This window comes from Tamandua tetradactyla, chromosome 1 (assembly GCF_023851605.1).
Source record: "Tamandua tetradactyla isolate mTamTet1 chromosome 1, mTamTet1.pri, whole genome shotgun sequence".
NCBI lineage: Eukaryota > Metazoa > Chordata > Mammalia > Pilosa > Myrmecophagidae > Tamandua > Tamandua tetradactyla.
In genome coordinates this window covers 90,795,141-90,815,954 of record NC_135327.1, presented here as the reverse complement: position 1 = coordinate 90,815,954, position 20,814 = coordinate 90,795,141, and the positions used below count along the sequence as shown (strand labels likewise).

At 36.6% G+C, this 20,814-nt stretch overlaps 1 protein-coding gene and 1 long non-coding RNA gene across 12 annotated transcripts in view; one reads left to right on the top strand and one right to left on the bottom strand.

The window, feature by feature from the left end:
- Positions 1–20,814, bottom strand: part of PDE1C (phosphodiesterase 1C) — a 708,660-nt gene that overhangs the window by 106,927 nt on the left and 580,919 nt on the right. For all 11 annotated transcript variants that reach the window (XM_077120317.1, XM_077120326.1, XM_077120282.1 and 8 more), the window contains 4 exons: positions 17,998–18,114; positions 15,619–15,759; positions 9,002–9,102; positions 6,440–6,568 (listed from right to left, as the gene is read on the bottom strand). In XM_077120317.1, coding sequence (XP_076976432.1) covers positions 6,440–6,568; positions 9,002–9,102; positions 15,619–15,759; positions 17,998–18,114 — 488 coding nt within the window. The remainder of the gene's footprint in view (positions 1–6,439; positions 6,569–9,001; positions 9,103–15,618; positions 15,760–17,997; positions 18,115–20,814) is intronic.
- The window catches only part of LOC143650075 (uncharacterized), a 67,979-nt gene continuing 55,476 nt past the window's right edge, over positions 8,312–20,814 (top strand). Inside the window, exon 1 of the long non-coding RNA XR_013159344.1 lies at positions 8,312–8,359. This is a non-coding gene — a long non-coding RNA (uncharacterized LOC143650075). The remainder of the gene's footprint in view (positions 8,360–20,814) is intronic.

The window sequence follows — 20,814 nt, the reverse complement described above, 5'->3', positions numbered from 1 at the left end:
ATCTCATTAAGTATTATTGTATCTATGCTTATGACAAATATTGGTCTCTTTTTTATTTTTGGTAATGTTGTTTATCAAGGTATGATATCAGAGCTAGGCCTTATAAATAATTTGTAAAGTGTTTATTTCTAAATAAATTTGCATAAGATTGGTGTTATTTCTTTGAATATCTGATAGAATCCATCAGTGAAACTATCTGGGGTGGGAAACTCCTTTGTGGAAAGATATTTTATGACAAATGCAAATTTTAAATAGACATAGGGTTATTCAGATTTTCTGCTCATCTTGTGTGAGTTTTGGTATTTATTTTTCAAGGAATTTGTCTACTTCATCCAGATTGTTGAATTTGTTGGGATAAAGTTGTTTGTAATCTTTTATTAACTATTCGATGTCCATAAGATCTGTGGTGATAAGTCTTCTTTCATATCTGATACTGGCAATTTGTGATCCGTGTCTTTTCATTGATCAGTTTAGTTAGGGGGTTATAAATTTAGGTGATCTTCTCAAAGAACCAGCTTTCTGCTTTAAAATATTTTCTATTTTATATTTTGTTGATTTTTTTATTATTAATTCCTCTTACTACTTTGAGTTTACTAAGCTATTATTTTTCTAGCTTCTTGAAGTCATTGCATTTAGACCTTTTTTCTTTCTAATATGAGAATTTAGAGCTATAAATTTCCATTTAAGCACTGTACTACTGGTTTTTCAAAAATTTTAATATAATGTTTTGTCATTCTCATTCACTTTGAAATATTTTATAGTTTCCTTTGTGATTTCTTTTTTGGCCCATGAACTCTTCAGACATGTTATTTAATCTAAAAATATTTTGGGTTTACCTGGATATCTTACTCTTATTGATTTTTAATTTTATTCCAAATTAAATGTCAAAGAACATACTCATAGCTTTTGTTAATTTTAAATTTCTTGAGCCTTTCTTATGCCCAGCATAATCTATCTTGAATTTAGCATGTGCACTTGAAGAGAATGTATATTCTGCGGTTGTTTGCTGTAATGTTCTGAAAAATTAATTAGGGCAAAGTAGTTATTATTACTTAAACCCTCTTATTATTTTACTGACATTTTTGTCTAGTTCTTTTGTTTTTTTTTAATTTTAACAATTGCTGAGGTGAGCAAATGTTAAAATTAAAGGATTAAAATCTCCTTTGATGATTATGAAAATGTTTATTTCTGCTTTTTTCCTATCAATTTTTACCTTATGTTTTCAAGCTTTTGAAATTATAAATATCATTTATGATTATTATGACTTCCTGGTGAATCAACCTTTTAATCATCAGAACATTTCCTTCTTTACTTTTGGCAATACTCTTTGTCTTGCAGTCCATTTTATCTGATATTCGTATCATATCTCCAGTATCCTATACCTACTGTTTGCCTGGTATACCTTTTTATATCATTTTACTTTCAACCTATCTGTGCCCTTGCATTTAAAGCATATCTCTTGTAGACATCACACAGTTGGAGTTTGCTTTCTTATTTGTTCTGACAATCACTGCCTTTTAATTAGAAATTAAATGCTTTAATTTTTAATATAATTATTGATATGGTTAGATTTAAGGTCTAACATGTCATATAGATTTTCTGTTTCTTTCCTCTTTTTCTCCTCTGTAACTTCTGTTCTACCTTTTTTGTTGGATTTTTTATCTTTGAATTCATTTTAAATTATCCATTGAATATTTACCTTATTATATTTATTGTAATTAGTTTTTACTGGTTTCTCAAGGGATTAAAATATACATCCTTAATTTTCAAGTCTACTTAGAGTTAATATTGTACCAGTCCATCTAAAAATGTAAAAAAACAATGCAACAGTATCGGTCCATTCATGACCTGCTTTCTCTAAAGCCATCCTTTATGTTACTGTTCTTATATGTCTTACATAAACACTACAAGACAGCATTGTAATTTTTGTTTTAAACAGTCATGTGTTTTAAAGAAATTAAGGGAAGCCATCTTTTATATTTATCCAGATACTAACCATTTTACTTTTACATGAAAATCTGATTTTCCTCTGATATCATTTCCCATCAACCTACTTTCTTTAGTATCTCTTAAAATGCAGGTCTATTAATGAAAAGTTCTCATAGTTTTCCTTTATCTGAATTTCATTCTTGAAGATTACTCTATTTCACTTTAGTTGTTGAAGGATATTTTCAAAGGATATAGAGCTCTTTGTTGACATTAATTTTGCATTTAGCACTTTAAGGAAGGTATTTCATTGTCTCTGGCTTCCAATGCTTCTGATGAAAAGTCCACAATCATTCAAAATGTTGTTCCTCTAAATGTCATGTGTCACCTTTCTCTAACTCTATCTTTGACTTTCAGAAATCTGACTGATATGTTACCTATGTGTAGTTTTCTTGAATTTATTCAGTTTTCAGTGTGCTAACATTCTTGAACATGTAACTTTATCTTTCACCAAATTTAAGAAGTTTTCAGTCATTTTTGTAAAATATTTTTTTCTGTCCTATTCTTTCTCTTCCTCTCTTTCTGGAACTCCAATTACCCTTCTATTTGATCATTTGAAGTTTCCCCACAGGTTTCTAAGACTGTTCAATATTTTTCAATCTTTATTCTCTTACTTCTTAAAATTGGATAGTTTATCTTGATCTAAATCAACTTCACTGATTCTTTCCTCTGACTACTCCAACCTGCTCTTAATTCTATGCAAAATTTAGATATTTTATTTTTCACTTCTAAAATTTGTTTTGTTCTTGTTTATATTTTTATTGTACCTGTAAAATTTCAATATCTTTTCACTCATTTTAAGCACATTTTTCTTTATCTCACTGAGTAGAGATATAACAACTGCTTTGAAAGTCCATGTCTGATAATTCCAGGTTCATCTTGGGGATTACATCTTTTATTGTCATTTCCCTTGCAAATAAGTCACATTTTCCTGGTTCTTTATGTGTCATTTATATAGTGTACCCTGTGTTATAAATGCTGTGTTGTAAAGATTCTGGGTTCTTTTATATTGCCCTGAATATTATTTATGTGCTTGTTTTAGTGCACAATTACCTGGTTAAACTCAAAATTCAAATTCTCCATAGTTTTAGTGAGCAGCAGATCAGATCTCAGTTCAGACTGTTCAGTCTCTCCCACGTATATATGGTTCAAGAGTTAACCAGAGATTTGGGCAGAGATTAGAGACAGAATTTAAGTTTCACTCGGCTCTCTCATTTCTGGGATGTCACCACACTCTCCAGCAGCCTTAGTGGTCCTTGACACCCTATTCTGGTTCTTCTAACCAGAAAGATGGAATGAATTTTTCCTGTTTTGTTTTGGTTTTTATTTTAGCCATCTGTTGTCCTTGCCTTCACCAAGACTGAATTCAGGCTAAAGTCACAAAGAATGTGAAACTTGTCTCATCCTGTCACTTTCTCCAATATTTTTCACTCCCCTCAAAAAATCTGTCATATTTCATTCACCCTCTAGAGCCCTCAAGGAGAGATTATATATATATGATATATGATATAAACAATATATATATATCATATATATATATATTGTTTATATCATATATCATATATATAGTCTAGAATGTATAGAAATTTTGCAGAAATATTGGCTTATTAGTAGCTTATTTGGCTGTAACTCCATGGTATTCCATTTTGCAATATATGGCAATGCAGTCACTCACAAATGTCCTAAAAAGTCTAATACACATATAGAACAATGTAGGACCTACCAGCTATTTAAAGTGCCTTCCTAGAAAGACATAGGAAACTAAACAATGTGATAATAGGCTTCACTGAGAACTCTAAACAATAAGTTAATATTTTATTTATGAGAAAATATCAATATCCAAAAATGAATATCATAAAATAATGATATATTATTTTAAGACTATTCTTGAATGAAAACATTGTAGAATTTTAAATCTATATAACTTAAGTAAAAGAGTCTTTTTTAACCTACAGAATCCCACCAAAACAAGAAGTAGAAATAAAGCATAGTACTTGTGCCGGTTTGAAGCTATTATGCACCCCAGAAAAGCTATGCTCTTTAATCCTCATTCAATATCGCTGGGTGGAATCTTTTTTATTGTTTCCATGGAGATGTGACTCACCCAATTGTGGGTGGTAACTTTTGACTAGATGGTTTCCATGGAGATGTGTCTCTACCCATTCAAGATGGGGTTTGCTTACCAGAGCCCTTTAAGAGGAAACCATTTTGGAAAAAGCTTTAGAGCCACCAGAACCCACAGAGCCAACAGAATGGACAGATTCTGGAGGAAGCCATTGAAAAAGCCTGGAGAGAAAGTTAGCAGATATCCCCATATGCCTTTCCAACTGAGAGAAACACGCCAAATATCATCAGCCTTCTTGAACCAAGGTATCTTTCCCTAGATGCCTTAATTTGGACATTTTTATAGTCTTGCTTTAATTTGGATATTTTCATGGCTTTAGAACTATAAACTTGCAACTTAATAAATTCCCCTTTTCTTTAAAAGCAGTTCCACTTCTGGGATATTGTATTCTGGCAGCTTACAAACTAGAAGAGTAGTAAAGGCCATAAGAACAGTGAAATTTCCACTGATTCATATGTCCCAATGCCTGAGATACTTGATGATTCTAACAATTATATTTCACTCTTTCTTTGAGATAATAGAATGCTGAATAAAAAACAAATATATGAGTCCAACCCATAAACAAGTTTCAGTAAACTATATTGTCAAATGAGTAGTTTGACTTTTTTAGTGCTAACTTCACTGATACCTTGATGAATTACTCCATTTTATAACTTATTTTGATCAGAAGTAATATTCAGATTACTCACAAATGGTACTTTACAGTATCCACCAATAGAAAGGAGAGCTAATGATAAACAACTCATATGTTTGCACCAGTGTTTTACAATATCAACTGGTGTGTTTCGGTGTATTCCAGGTGACCTGTGCAGAATTTAAAACTAGGCCAACCACTCACTCCAGTAGAATGAAAGAGTGAATGCATTGTAGAGTTAAAACACAAATAACTATTGTTAAATAGAGGTAGAAATGCATTAAAAACATAACCAGAGTGACATGTCTATGCTTTGAAATTAGGCAATTACACAGTCTTTATAACACTTTGTTTGTCAGAGAGCAGGAATATATGCTATTTAAAGAAGCCCTCACAAGAATCCTTCAAAATCATGATGTATGTGAATAATGTGCAAAGCTGTTCTCTATCTGATTCAAACCTTCCATTATATTTTTTATAAACATTTAAATTGGATAAAGGATTTCTTTTTCTTAAAGATGTGCATTGATTAACTAAAGTGTTTGGCATTCTCCAGATGCTGGCTGAATTTATCATTTCCCAATAAAAATTCAAGCCAAATATTCCCTTATATTTTAACAAACTACTAGCTAACTCTTACTGGAACCCCTTTCTCAGATGTCTTATTCAGTATGGCTTATTTCTCTGAATCCTTGCACAATGGTTAGCAAATAGATACTTACTCAATAAATAGCTGATCATTTAAACAGTACTATTTGAGTCATAGTATATTCAAAATTTTGTAAGGATTTCAATGATTTACCTAAAAGTGTTGAAGTACTTTGACCTAAATTTATAGTTACAATGATTTGCAGGCTTGCTATAAATGCCAGCAACAGTGCTAAGCATTTAAAATGGATTATCTAATTTATTATAATCTTAACAAATTTGTAGTATAAACATTATCTCTTTTTTATAAATAAAGAAATTAGGCTTAAAAAGGTTGAATAACTTCCCCAATGCCATACAACTAGTAAGTGAATGAATCTGAATTCAAACCAGGGATGATTAAATCCAAAGCCACTTAAGATCATTTTAGTATTAAAATATTAAAAACCCAAGATTTTTTTGAAGTATCAGGAAAATTTCTAAAGCAAATTCAGAAAGATTTTTTAAAAGTTCAAATATCAGTAAAAAAACAACTGGTAAATGGCAAAATTCAGATTTAAGAGGCTATGACAAGAACTTAGGATAAAAAAACAGCCAATATTTCTAGAGTGCCTGTAACTGGACACTGTTAAAAATAAGTATTCAAACATTCTTCCTTGAGGATTTTTAGCACAATACTGAATTATTAGACCCAAATTGTTTCCATTTCTTGGTTCATTTATAGAAAAGCAAAACAAAGATGTCACAATAAAGTTGTTGAACCTGATGATAACATCCTATAGCTTTTCATTACAAATATTTGAATATGTATGTCAAGAAAAAATATGTAAATATGTGCATTGTGCATAGTGTTGTGGTGTGTGTGTGTACAGTGAAATAGAGAGTGGGAGAAAGGAGAGGAGGAAGAAGAGACAGAGGAAAAGGAAGACAAGAAGGAGAGCGGGAGAAACAGCAAGTAAACTTTTAAACAAGGTAAAGCAGCATGCTTCATCCTCCTTCCTAGTTCCTTCCCTGGCCTCCAGATCTCTTTCTTGTCTCATCCTTACCTCCAATCATCCTTTGAGAGGTTGATCAAAATATTCATTTCCTCATCCTCTTGTAGAAGGCGATAGGCTGCACTTAAGTGGTGGTTTTCCAATACAGACCTATCATTGTACAGAATGGCTGGGTCTGACCTGAACAGAAAGGCAAGAAAAGCTGTTGAGGATGTTAAACAGTTGGGATTTTTATAAGTAATTTTCACAAGCTGGAATTATCTTTGTCCCCATGCTCTTTATATCAACTAAAAGCTAAAAGTAACACTACAAATTATTAGGATACTTTAGTATCCATACATGGACATGAAATACATGACACCAACCTAGGACTTCTCTGAAAACTGTTTTATAGCCAGACCTCGATTACCTGTATAAGTGGCAAAAATGATCTTTTAAAGTTAGGTAATAAACATCCATATATTTTTTGAAATGTCTTAGATCTTTTATTTTATTTTCATTCAATTAATTCATTTGCTTCCTTATATTAGTTGTATTTCTCCATACAGTCAGCAGGCTGCTTCTGATACTAGCTTGATCTTTAAATTTTCCCATATAAAAGCCAAATGTGTAAAATTGAGAGTTAAGAATATAAGGACTACATAAGATAATTGTTGGTCACTTTCTCAAAGACCATTCTACAGCTGAATGCCACTACACACAGGGCTGTATACTATTTTAATACCTGTAATTTAATAAAATGTTATATTATTATTAATAAGCATATTTGTTTCTCATTAAGGAAACCTTATCCCAGAGATTAAAACTGGCACCTTTGGGCCCCAACATTTGTAAGTTGCCAGGTTGGGAGGAAGACATTTTTCTGACAATTGGGTCAGCATTCCAAAGATAACATCCATCTGACACCGGCCAAATTAGGGCAGGGTACAGCATACCTTTAAAGCTTAATACTTTGTCCATCAATGGACAAAGGAGATTATCACAAGCTTAGTTTCCTGAACAGGTACCACACGGTATGAGATGCATTGGATAAAGTTTTAGTAAAGGTAGCCTATGTTTATTTTTCATACCAAAGCAAGCTGAACCAACCGCCCTAGAGTTTTCCCACTCATACAGAGATAACACAAAACATGCAAATCCCGAAGCGAAGGATCTGCTCTTTTATCTTTTGAGAGAGTAAGACACCAACTGATTTGTGCTTTCTGACACAAAGCTATTTTCCAGCCCCTGTAATTAAGTCATTTTCCTCTGAGTTGTGATTGTTTTTTATACTAGCCTTTAGCCAAAATCCAACTGCAGTTATCCACCCTCCTCTCTTTTTTTCAGCAGGTGCTATTTGCTGAGATTCTTTGTCCACAGAGCAAAGGTTCCACTCAGAGACATAATTCAACAGAGTTATCCATGGGACTCCCTGTATTTCAAGACCTTGGGCAGAACCACAAGAGGCTATTTTCAAGCAGCTGGGACCATGAGGAGGCAGGAGATGGGAACTGAACTGAACCCAGTTTAAGTCCCTTTGTCCAGTGAAATACCACTGAAATTCCCCTCCTGAATAGGGATCAGAAGACACTGTTTTCTTCTCCATACCCCATAATTAAGGGGTTGATTAAATACATATGGACTGATTCAATGCATACAAATCTACTGGGAATGTGCCTTTACCTTTTCAAGTGAAATCAGCAAATACTTACTTAGTGTAAGTACTTGCTCCAACCCCTCTCTGCTTCATTCTTTCTCTTTACCCGGCTCCCTTCCCCCAAACTCCAAGCTTCTTTTGATTTCTATGTTGAGGCCCAATTAATCCTATTATCAGATTCTCTCCAGTTTCACATCATCATTTCAGGAAAAGGTAAATGCCTAGGCCAGAAGAGGGCAGATAAGGATTCATCCTAGGTGAAAATGACAGTTGACTGGTATTGCCTGCCTGGAATTCTGGGCTGAGAGAAGTACTAAGGATAAGTCCACAGCTTGGTAAGAAAAAAAAAATACCAAAATCAATTAATGATGTCTATTGTAGATCGGAGGTTCAGAGTGGGACACTTGGACCCACATTTACCAACCCCCGAGGGAGGTTTGCATTTACCTTTGCAGCTTTAGCTGCCTGTGGTAGAAGGTGGCTTGCATGAGACAGCCCTGTGTCAGTGAATCAAGCACTGAGCAGAACAGAGACGAAATCAGGGAGAATGAGAAGAGTATCTTACTGGAACCCCAGAGATCAGAGAGTAAGAAGGTTTGATTATTGTTAATGTCAGCAGAAAACCCACAATCTTTGCCAATCCCGACACAGCATCAGGAACTTTATGTAAACTGCCCTACTGACTATTTGAAATAGGTAGAGTACTCACAGCACACAAATAAATGAACAAGCAAATAGCTAGCATCATGTAGAGGATCGCCCTCTAACCCAAGTTAGAGCTGAAGAAAATATAAAATCAGGAGCAGATGGCTTCTTCAACTATAAATCCTGATTGAAGCACCAGACGCATTCTTAGTTGTAAGTTCATTTTTTCAGCAAGTCAAAACACAGACACCAGGCAAAAGAAAATCCCTTTCTGATTTCTAAAATTCTACCTGCCCCCTCTCGCCTCTTCTCAAACATTTCAATATCCTCACCGTGTCTGAATGTGAAAATTGTTAGTGGTTCCGGTGTGCTCATAGTCATGGATGGCAGCTGAGAAGATTATAGCAAAGATCTCCAGCTCCGTCAGCCAGTTCTGAAAGAGAGATTACACAGCAATCAGATAATCTGTCTCTTTCTCAGGCAGCGTCTCCAGCTTGCTGACAATACACCCACACAACTGCCTTTCCACCCTGCAGCTGGCAAGCTATTGCCAAACGCAAGTTTTCTGACAGTTAGGAATAAGTTTTATTTCTGGGAGGAGACTGGGGGACATGTGCTTTGAAAGCAGCACGCCCAGCAAGGTTGAAAAAGCTAGCTAATAGTCTTATCCTTTGCAAGCAAGTAAAAAGACTGTGAATATGAAGATTTCAAAAGCCCTCATAGCATTCTCTCCTAATTTCCAAAAAGTTCCTAGGTAGACACAGAAGAAGGAAACAGAAAAGATTTAAAATGTCAACACAACATCAAGAACTCAGAGTGACAGAAAAATGAATGTCTGATTATGGGAGGAACATCCACCAGGAGGTGGAATGAGGTGGTGGGGGGTGAGGGGGCTGACCATAGGCCTCCCACCTTGTGTAGGGTGAGGTTTTAAGAGATGTCCCCATCCACGCTACCGAAATGCGCTGTACTTCAGTGGTTCTCAAAGTGTATTCCGTGGACCAAAAGTATTAACGTCACCGAGGAGCTTGTGGGAATACAAATTCTTGGGTACACCACAATCTACTGAATCAGAAACTCTGAAGGGCAGGCCCAGCGCTCTGTGTTTTAACAATCCTCCAGATGATTCTGTTGCAGCATTCTCGAGTTTGAGAATCACTGCAGTGTTGGGAGCTCTCTTAACTGGCTTCTGTTTAATGATCGCTATCATTCACTGGTGCTTTCCATCTCTTCTATAAACCTTACTGCCCAGTGTGCAAGTGACCGATTATCCACAGCTCAAGGCCTCTCTTTGATACCCTTTGCTCACCTTTTTAATTACCAGGCGAGTTGACACAAGATTCAGTGTGGTTTATTCAGAACCCTATTTTGACAAACTGTACTTACTATTATAATTATGTAATTAAATGTGACATAAATCAATGAACTATGAGCACAAAAATGGAATTGCTATTTCCTTTTAACCTAAGTGCCAAGGTTTGGATAGTTACTAAATGAACTGCTGTCAAAATATGTATGACAACTATAAAAGAGTAGGAAACAATTATAGAAATTTCGAGAGTTTCTGCCACTTAGCTTGGTTCACAAGTATCTTTAAGTTCCAGTTTTGCTTTAAAGAAACGAAATTGGAAATCTCAGGTGGGGTGGGGTAAATGCAAGACAAATGCGTATCCAAATGAGTGTAAAAAAGCCTGGGGTCTGAATTAATATTAGTGAATGAAATGTGATTTAAATGCATAGAAAATGATTAAAAGTGAATGTATAAATTTTTATGATTCTCCACTTTAGCCATTTTTTCAATTAATTACTAATTTTGATCTTCTTCTAAGAAATTTCCTGAGAATTACTGCCTTTTTGGAGGATGAGTGAGAAGAAAAGAAACCACATTAAAATCTATGGGAAAAAAACTTCTAGGTAGGGAAAGAATAAGCATGGAAATAACTCAGGAAAAAGCATATATATACTTTGGGAAATTATTCATTGGAGAATCCAATATGAAATGTCAGAAAACTTCTTGGCAACTTCAATAATATGCCACAAGAAACAAATTGATGTACTAGGAGTAGAAAGACATTAAAAGAAAGCAGATTCAGACGAAAAATCACAAAATGACACAGAAAAGAGATAGTTGAATAAAAGGAGGATAGACTGTAAGAAAACAAAAGCTACAAAACCTATAGTGAAGGCAACAAAGAACCTCATCCCTAGGGTCAGTCCTTGGCAAGGGCTTCCTCTGAGTCTAGCACTATTCTAGGGGCTTTATATTTAAAGCTCATGGAATGCTCACAGCTCCATGGAGGTTGTACAAGTGCTATCTCCATTTCATAGCTGAGAAAACTGAAGCCTAGGGAGGTTAAGTAACTTTTCCAAGGTCATGAATCTCATCAAGTAGCAAGTCATACAAAGTGATTCCAGAGTTCTTTCTCCATTCTCAAGTTCTATTTCCTTTGGGTCGTTGTTCATATATTTATTAAACTTTGAAAAACATTATATAGATGTAACTTTATATTACCCATTTTTCTTTACATTTTATATAAAATGTGTATATTCAATTTTGGTAACATCTTTGCTTCCCCAACATCCTAGGTACTTCTCCCTACCCCTGACACCTACTACTCCGACCTCCATACACATCTCTTTCTCCAAACTCATATAAAGTTAATTTAACAAGTTTTAAAATAAGATTATGAATAGGAGATAGTGAACACCAGCCCATTGGCAGAGAGTATCTAAACAACTGTATAATTACAGTTCCCACATTATAAATATGAGTGAAACTTCCTTCTTTATCCAAATATACTTCCAAGAGCCTATCTTAGTGTTTTAGTTAGATTCAGTTGTCAACTTGGCCAGGTGAGGATACCTAGTCTTGTTGCTGCGGACATAAGCCAACAGTACGTGAACCTCATCTGTTGCCAATTACATCTGCAGTCAGCTAGGAGGCGTGTCTGCTGCAATGAGTGACGTTTGACTTAATTGGCTGGTGCTTAAATGAGAGAGTGCAACGGAGCACAGCTTAAGCAGCTCGGCATTCCTCATCTCAGCACTAGCAGCTCAGCCCAGGCCTTTGGAGATGCAGAAAGAAGTCACCCCGGAGAAAGTTGCTGGAACCCAGGGGCCTGGAGAGAAGACCAGCAGAGACCATCCTATGCCTTCCACGTAAGAAAAACCTCAGTGGAAAGTTAGCTGCCTTTCCTCTGAAGAACCAACAAAATAAATTCCCTTTTATTAAAAGCCAATCCATCTCTGGTGTGTTGCATTCTGGCAGCTAGCAAACTAGAACACTTAGTCATAACCTACTTCCAATAACCCAAAGCACAGATGATTAAAACAGCACAAAAACAATATCATAGCCTATAAAAGACATTTTAATACCCAGGTTTAGCTGAAGATGCTTAGATTAGAATTTGCTGGTTTGAGGATGGCACCTGTCCTCCCCCAAACAAGGGTGGGGAGATGAGAAATGCAGAGGAGGGGCATTTAAGGTGGGCTTTGAAAGCTGGTTGGGCAGAACAAGAAATGGAGATGGGCGTTTTCAGAAGAATGAACAAAATGAGCAAAAGCTTGGGTATATGCAGGATGAATACGGAAATGATCTTCTTTTACTAGAGCGGGAGGTAAGGATGATTAGGGCCTATGATGTCAGAGGTTAGAGCCAGTATGAGCAACATGAACCAGGTTCAATTAGGCAATGAAGTTCACCTGTGAGAGGGTACCAGTCAGCACTCCATTTCAGGACAGATAACTGGGCAGCAGGAGAGGAGTCAAAAGTAAGAGCTGTATTTTTGGATTGGAGAGTCCTAACAGAATATACAGGCCAAATAGAGGGAGAATCCATAAGACCTAGTAATTAACTGAATGCAGAGCGAGGAAGGGGCTGCAGTCAAGGTCAACAACAAATTAAAGATGACCTCAATCCTCCGAGGCTGAGCGGCTGGAGAACAATGGGTGGCATTAGATGGCATGGTTAATGGAAATAATGTGCAGAGAAAAACTATTTTGAGGGAAATTGGGCTTCTTATTTTATTATTGCACAGATTTCCTTACCTTGTAAGAATTAATTGCTATGAACCCAGTAGGTTTTGCATGAACCCATAAGAAGTCAGAAGCTTAAGTTCCATGTGAATTTTATTCCAGAGCTATCAACCTGTGACACAGCCAGTCACAGATTTAATCAGAGTTTTCCTGTTTATAAAATATGAGTGTCACAGCTAATTCAGTGACAGGGATGTCATGACAACTGGTAAAAGTGGACTTTGAAATTTGTTGTGTATGATTCACAAGGGCAAGCTGGGTGTAGTCAGGGAGTGGTGAGGTACAAAATAAATATCAGAGGAAACCTGGAGGGGAAGAATATAGGCAAGTTTTCATTGCCAGAGCAGGAGGCATTTGCAAGTTATAACTTTAATGTGTGAATGACAGTTTCTTTATTAATTTGTTTCTATTCTTGCATCAGTTTTTCACTGCTGCTGCCACAAATTACCACAAACACAGGGGCTTAAAGAGCACCCCCTATTTATTAGCCACCATTCTGGAGGTCACCAGTGTGGCCTGGTGCGGCTGGATCCTCTTTTCAGGGTTTCTCAAGACTGAACTCAAAGTGTTGGCAGGGCTGGTTTCTTTTTGGAGGCTCTAAGGAATAATAAAGTCACTTTGGCCATGTAAGGTAACAAATGGGAGTGACATCAGGGAATTAAGTTCCTAAGGCCAAAATTCTGCCAACTGCAAGCCATAACAAAATTACTCAGCACTCTTCAGCCAGGATACCAGTCTGATTTCTCGGATGTTTCCCTCATTCATAAGATGGCATCATACTTGACTTAAAGAACAAAAATATTCAACTTCTCCCTCCTACAAAATTAGGCAATCTAAAATTAATAAGACCTAACTTGAAGAAAGCAATGAAAATGACTAAGTGACAACTTTGGAGCTTGGAATCTTTTGACCTAAATCCATAGCAGATTGCAGCGATTCAATCAATAACTCTTCAATCTAATTCTGTTCAAGAATTTTCCCCTTAGAAATGAGCAAAAAAAATTCCAAAAGGATTCAGGCATCTCCTAAGACTCTTCAGTTAAGCAATGAGTAATACAAACAGATTACAATGACTAATACTGTTGACACTGAACCCCAGACATCACTTAATCAATGGGACATTTTGATCCCCAAGGTGCCTTACGGTTTATAAAACTGAAATGATTTAAAGCATTTTCCCCTCTTGGTTTGTAATAAGAGGTTAGAGTAGCAATATGTTCTACATTCATCAGAATGCTCCCCACTGTTTTTGTAAGCCTGCAACGAAAGAAAATTCTTTTGCGCTGTTTCTAAGAGAGAGTGGGTGGGAAGCAGTTACTATATTTAAGAATTATCCTGAATATGGCCTGAATTGATCATGAAAATCCAATGGTAAAGGAGCTGATTCAAACACAGTATGAGTTCATCATGGTCACTGCCTGCTAGGACATAACATTTATGTTAATGATAACTTGCATTAGCATAAATGCTTGAGATTTTTTCTTGAGAGCTGAAGCTGTGTATGATTCTACCTTCAATTCCCATAGAATACTGTATCCAGTGGGTAATAGCTAAATGTATGTAGAAAAGTTGAGCTGACTTGCATTTTCGCATTCATTTTGATCCTCACCACAATATCTCAACGTAAGTGTACTTGAGGATACCAAGATGTAAGAATAATTAGGGACTCCATTTTGCCAAGGGTGTTATAGAAGCATAGCTAAATAGTTCTAAGTATGGGCTTAGAGGGTAAATGGACATCTTCTCTTTGTAGCGTTTCAGCAATTTATAAAATAGCTTTTAAGAAATATTTTCAAGAAACAGACTTACAATAAGAAATATCTGAAAATGATAGGAGGTTTTGGAAAAATATTACAATGTTTTAAAATACTTTCAAATTGCTAACCTTCTTTCATGATATAGAGTACTTGATTTTTTTTATATTTTATTCTTAGTTGTTTCAGCATTTCTATAAAATAGAACATTTTTCACCATTATGGAAATCCGGAAATCCTGGCTCAGAGATTCAAGCAATTTGTCATAGGTCACAAAATCTAATTAAGTAATTGAGCTGGAATTTATACCCAAGTATATCCAGCTCCAAAGTCTGTGCTCCTCCTACTGTATTCCATTTTTAATTCAATGATATAATAAAGCAAGTCTTTCAACATGCCCTAGCCGAAAAGATAACAAATGTGTACTGGGTTTACAGGCTAACTGATAACTGCACCCAAAGAATATCTATCTTGATGTCAATTCTGAAGGAAATTTCAAAGTAAGAAGATATAGGAACCCACTGTTTGTCCTACTAACAGCCATATTTTTTAAAATTAATGACTTATATGATGGGGAAAAGGCATAAGGCATCAATAACTAAGCTGAGCAGGTTAGTTAATAGAATGGATTACAGAGCAGAGATTCAAAAACATCTGAAGAGCTGAAAAGATTAGAAGTAAAGATTGATGCTTAGGTTCTAAACAATAAAATACAGGTGAATAGAACGAGACTAACCATAGTCCCTATGAAAACATCTGATGGAGTAAACCCAAAGCAAACTACGTGCAACATGGGTACCAAATACCCACAAGGCAACTTTAGTATGCATGAACATTATCATCACTCACCACAACAAGATGTTAACAGGAGCACATTCCACCTCTGGAAACCCACACTTAGTTCTGTGATTATACTTTAGATGGTCATAAATTAGTGAGGATGCAAGCCACTCCAGCCATCTCTTTCATTAATTCTAGGATGGAGGAAATTTCAGGGCAAGACAGAACCCTTAACCTCTCCATGTCTAGGATGGATAACTTGTGGGGAAATGGGAGTTCACAAAACCCTTGTGGGTTCAGCCTCATCACGACAGGAACATCACCAAAACCCAAAGCAACTTCTCACCCTTTGTAATCTGGGAACTCCTATCTGTACTCACTGCTACTCCCGTCTTATAGAGGAGGTAGTGCACAGTCTGAGTGACATCTGCTGCATGCATCAAGTTGTGGTAAGGGTTCTTATGCTTGCTGTACCCCACTTCCAAGGCTTCCACAAATGACACAAGCGCAGAAATGGGGATCTGAAAGAGAGTAGCAATGATATGTTAAGTGAAGAAGCAAAGTCTCAGGCACGCTGACTGCCCTTTTACGGAGGCCTAACACATCATATGAAGAAATTAGAACTTCTCATGGTTCATAAAAATCACTGAAGAGATTATCAGATAATATAAAAGCTTGACAGGAAGTTTCTGGTTTAGGAGTAGTCTGCTCTGGAAATTGTCCCTTGTTCCCAGTTCAGAGCCCCAGGGGAATGCCATCTGAAAAGATATTTACTTTTATCCAGATAAAGACAGTAACTTTAAATGCATATGCAGAAAATTACTGATGACTGTACTAATTTTCTATATTTGTTTGTCTGCATCGACCCTTAAATATGTTTTTCTCCAAGTCCTAAGGGGGAAGAGAAGCTACACTGGACACCAAACAATGTTGTAATCAGTATTGGGGAATGTTTGAACTAGCACTAATAATTAGTTTCTATTTATGGAATCATTCATTACTTGTAACAGAATAGCTATAGAATGAGACTTTCCAAATTGCAAGCCACCAATAATAGATTGCTGAGTAATAAACATAAGAACACAGCCTGTTCCTGTTTCCTATATAACCACATACTATCACAGGTTTTTTTTTTCCCCATGTTTTCTATGTGTATACAATCACTCTTTTTTAGAGGGCATGGTTTTCAAGAGGTCAATACTTTCTTTGATGTTGGTGGTGGCTTGCATTTGAGTTGTAATGATTTTGTATCTTCGGTCTCTGGAGACTTCTTGCTTTTCTCACAAATGAATGAGATACATGGCATAGTATGTGCTCCTTTACTTCACAAGAAATAAAAGATTTGAACCTTTGCTTGGAGCTATCAGTAAGGCAGAATAATATTTCCAACAAGCTAATTGCTCTCTGCCTCAACTACATATATGTCTTCATTTTCTATGTAGCAGAAAGCAAAGAACAATTGCTAAATAGTTGTACAAAGTAAAGGAATCTGAAAGCATTCATCATATTAGTTTTCTGGCCCAATTCCATGGTTTAAGGGTAAATTACCAAGTACATGGCTGGGGGAAGAGAAGTAGCTATATGTTTCAGGAGACTAAGGATTGCATAAGTAGGAGTATGGGAAAATGCTGCTGTAATGCTTCATGAGATTCTATAACATGTTCTTCGTCGGGCATATTCTTCCAGTTATCACTTGTATGGTTTTAAAATTTTAAATATGGCCTTTTAGAGGTCAGAAATTAATTTATCATGTTTAAAAATGAAGATCCATTTGATTCTGGGTTTCTTGGGTTGTTCTTCAGAGTCCATGAAGCACTGACACGTTCCAAAAAGGGGTATGGATGAGCATGAGAGCTTTGTCTGAGGATGGGGTTTGGGACATCCATGGGAGCCTCAAGCAGGTTCTGAAGCAAAACAAATTGCGGACCACTGCCATAAAGTATTTATGGTCATGTAAGAAATATATCCCCAAATAATCAGTCTTTAGGAAAGTGATAAACAATTGAAGATGTTCAAGGAAATCAATACACTGTATTGAAAAAGGATCTGAGTTTTTCAGTTGCTCCTCCATAACAGGAGAGAAGCCTGAGGACCATGAAATGACAGATGCCAGTAAATGAGCCCACAGGTTCCCTGGAGTACCTGGTCTGACCTCGAGATTCGGTGGTATTAGAAAGCTGAGAGGGTGAGCCCTGGAAACAATCCATACTCTGTATTTAAGTCGGAGAATTAATTTGAAGCATGAATGGCTGGGGATCTGTCACAGATGATAAGCGAGAGCATTTGTCTGAATAAGCTAAATGGCAGGGAAAAAGTTTGTAGAGACGGCAGATGCATGCTCTGTCTTCATTAGTGTCTCCCTGATGGCAGCGGTCGATAGTGTACAAAATTCCGCAGAAATGAGATCTATGGGCACATCTCGCAGGGGAACTCTGCCAGTGTGGGTTTTGGACGGCTGGGATCTCAATGAGCTTCTCCAGTCTCTCCCCATCAGCTAGACCTACCAGGCAAAGGAGCAATGAAAAGGCCCCCCCACAGAGGAGTCTGGCCCCAGAGACTGTTTAAAGAAGCTTCCCAAGCATTTAAAGATGCTTCTTGCAGAGCAGTTTTCTGTTGAAATTGAAAGGATTTTCTTGGTCTTAGCCCAAGACTCATACAAGGATAGAACCAATGGATGCAGTTTATTTATTCTGTTATTAGTTTAATGTATTTTTAAAGTGTGCCTGGGAAGAAAGGAGACCTATGTTCTAGTTACTGACCTTGAAACGGCTAATTAGGTCGTAGCGTGTGAGTAACTCATAGAAAATGAATTTCAGTGCATGATCTCCGCTGGCCTCATTGAGGGAAAAGACATCAAAGGACCACTTGTCCACATCCTGCAGGACAGCACAGGGAGAAAGCACACCATTAGTCCACAGCCACTTACAGAACCACTCATCTCCCCACTTTCCATTTGCTGGACAGCCCTCATTCAGGATTTCAGAGCTCAAAATGCTAGAATCATTTCTGCTGTCAAGTTTTTCTCACCCTGGTAGTTCTAAAACAGCATTTACTGTTAAAAAATTAAAGAGCATAATTACATAATTTAGTGAATGTCTACTGTACGCTAGACATTGTGATCAGCGATAAATATGTTAATTTATGCCAAAAACAATCTTCTGTGGTAGGCATTCTTAGTTCCATTTTACAGATAATGTACAGAAAAGCTATCTAACTTCTCTAAGGCCAACCCAACCCTGAGCAAGCAGTAGGAACAAAGAAGGGGCCAGAATACAAACTCAAGTTTACTGACATTAAGTTCAGGCTCTTTCCATTAGTCCCTTCAGCCGTTGCTACTTAATTTCTATTTTGAAATTCACAACAATCTGTGGTTCTTCCCTCTTCTAAGCCTTTCTCCTCAACCCATCATCACTCTCCACTGGCTTCTTATTAGTCTACAATTGAGAATGTTAACTCATTAAAATGTCCAGAAACATGTATGATATAAAATACAAAATAATGCATCACTTCAATCTAAAATGCTGAACTGAAACCAAGATAACCCTGAGAAGAAAGTGTTCGTTTTAAAGGACACAAAAATGCTGCCAGTTTTGGAATCATTAATCTGGAAATCTAGGCCTCAAATCAGTAAGTCACTTGACTGAAACAAAAGTAAAAATAAAAGGTAAGCTGAATACCCTCCTTATACACAGTTCTTGAAGTCTGAAGCCTTTTATGTCTTTAAATAGCTACTCCAGAATATCTGTGCACATTGTCTGGGTTCTTTTTAAACATTTTTTTATCACGAAATATAATATATATATAAAAAAGCAATGAATTTTGAAGTGCATTGCAACAAGCAGTTACAGAACAGATTTCAGAGTTTAGTATGGGTTACAGTTGTACAGTTTCAGGTTTTTCCTTCTAGTTACTCCAAGACACTGGAGACAAAAAAAATTTATCACTATAATGATTCAGCAGTCATATTCATTTGTTAAATCCTACCTTCTCTGTTGTATAATTCCACCTTCTTTTTTTGATCCTTCTCCCAATCTTGAGGGATATTTGGGCTATACCCATTCTAACTTTTCATGTTGAAAAGGGGTGTCAATAATATGGGATAAAGGGATGAAGCTAGCTAATGTTTTCAGAAAGGCTGGTCCCTCTGTATTTCAGGACTTATTTGATCTAGGAACCATCTGGAGGTTGTAGGTTTCCAGAAAGTAATCTCAGTACATGAAACTTTGGTAGAATCCCAGACAGAGCCCTAAGTGTTCTTTAGGGTTAACTGGAATGGCTTTGGTTGGGGTTTGGCAAACCGTGATGATTAGCAATATCTAGCTGAAGCTTGCCTGACAGTAGCCTCCAGACTAGCCTCTCAACTCTATTTGAACTTGCTTAGCCACTGATACCTTATTTTGTTACATTTCTTTTCCCTCGTTTATCCCAGTGCCAGGGCGGGCTCATCCCTGGAAGTCGTGTCCCATGTGACAGGGAGACTTTCACCCCCAGATGCCATGCCCCATGTATGGGGGAGATTAATGATTTTCCTTGCAGAGTTGGCTGAGAGAGGACATATCTGAGCAGCAAAAGAGGTTCTCTGGAGGTAACTTTTAGGCATAACTATAGGCAGGCTTAACTTCTCACTACAGAAATTAACTTCAGAAGAATAACCCTCAAGTTCAAGGGCTTGTTTGAGACAGTATTAGAGGTTTCCCTGATGGTAAAGTGTAATAGATCCCTAGTTTTCCTCCAGTCTTTCAAGGGACTTTGTCGATATGTTTTAACATACTCTGGGATGTAGCCGGGAATTACATGAGGCTATACAGAATTACAAGCCCAAATTTCCACTCTGGGTACCATGTGTTTGGGTCGTTTACATGAGCTATCTAGATAAACTGAGTTAGATTATGTGCTACAGAAACTTTAGGTTTTGGATAAAATAAACCTCTCTTCCTTTGGTCTCATACAGTTGGTGAAGTTCTAAAGTACAGATGATGTCATCTGATTTATCTTAGTCCTGACCAGATCGGCTTCATTCTTATCTATAATTGAAGCCTGACTTTTTTTTTCAGTTTCTTTAACAGTTGTTGTATGTGGCAATGCTGACTTTCCATATTGCAAAACTCCTACTCTGAATCTTAGGTGTGAGAGAGGTAGTCAAAGTTCCAGGGAGATAGCAGGCTATGCATATATATAGACCAGCATCTCAAAATCTAAAAATAATAGTTACAGCTCTGGACTAAATGTGCCTGCTATAAGAGTTTACAATTTAGGCCCCAATTTTCTTGTAAGTATTTTCTAAGAGAGACCAAACAATATTTGTTCTTTTGTTTGTCTTATTTTGGAACACATAATGTCCCCAAGATTTATGTACCTTGTTGCATGTGTCATGACTTCATTTCTTTCTGTAGCTGCACAATACTCCATCATATGCATACACCACAGTTTGCCATTCTACTTCTCAGTCAGTGTATCCTTCAGCCACCTCTATTCATTGGACATCACGTATAATGTCCAAAGTAAATAATCTGATGGGTTTTTGACCTACCATAACTAAGTATCTGTGAATACAGGAAACAACAGTGTGTCTAAGC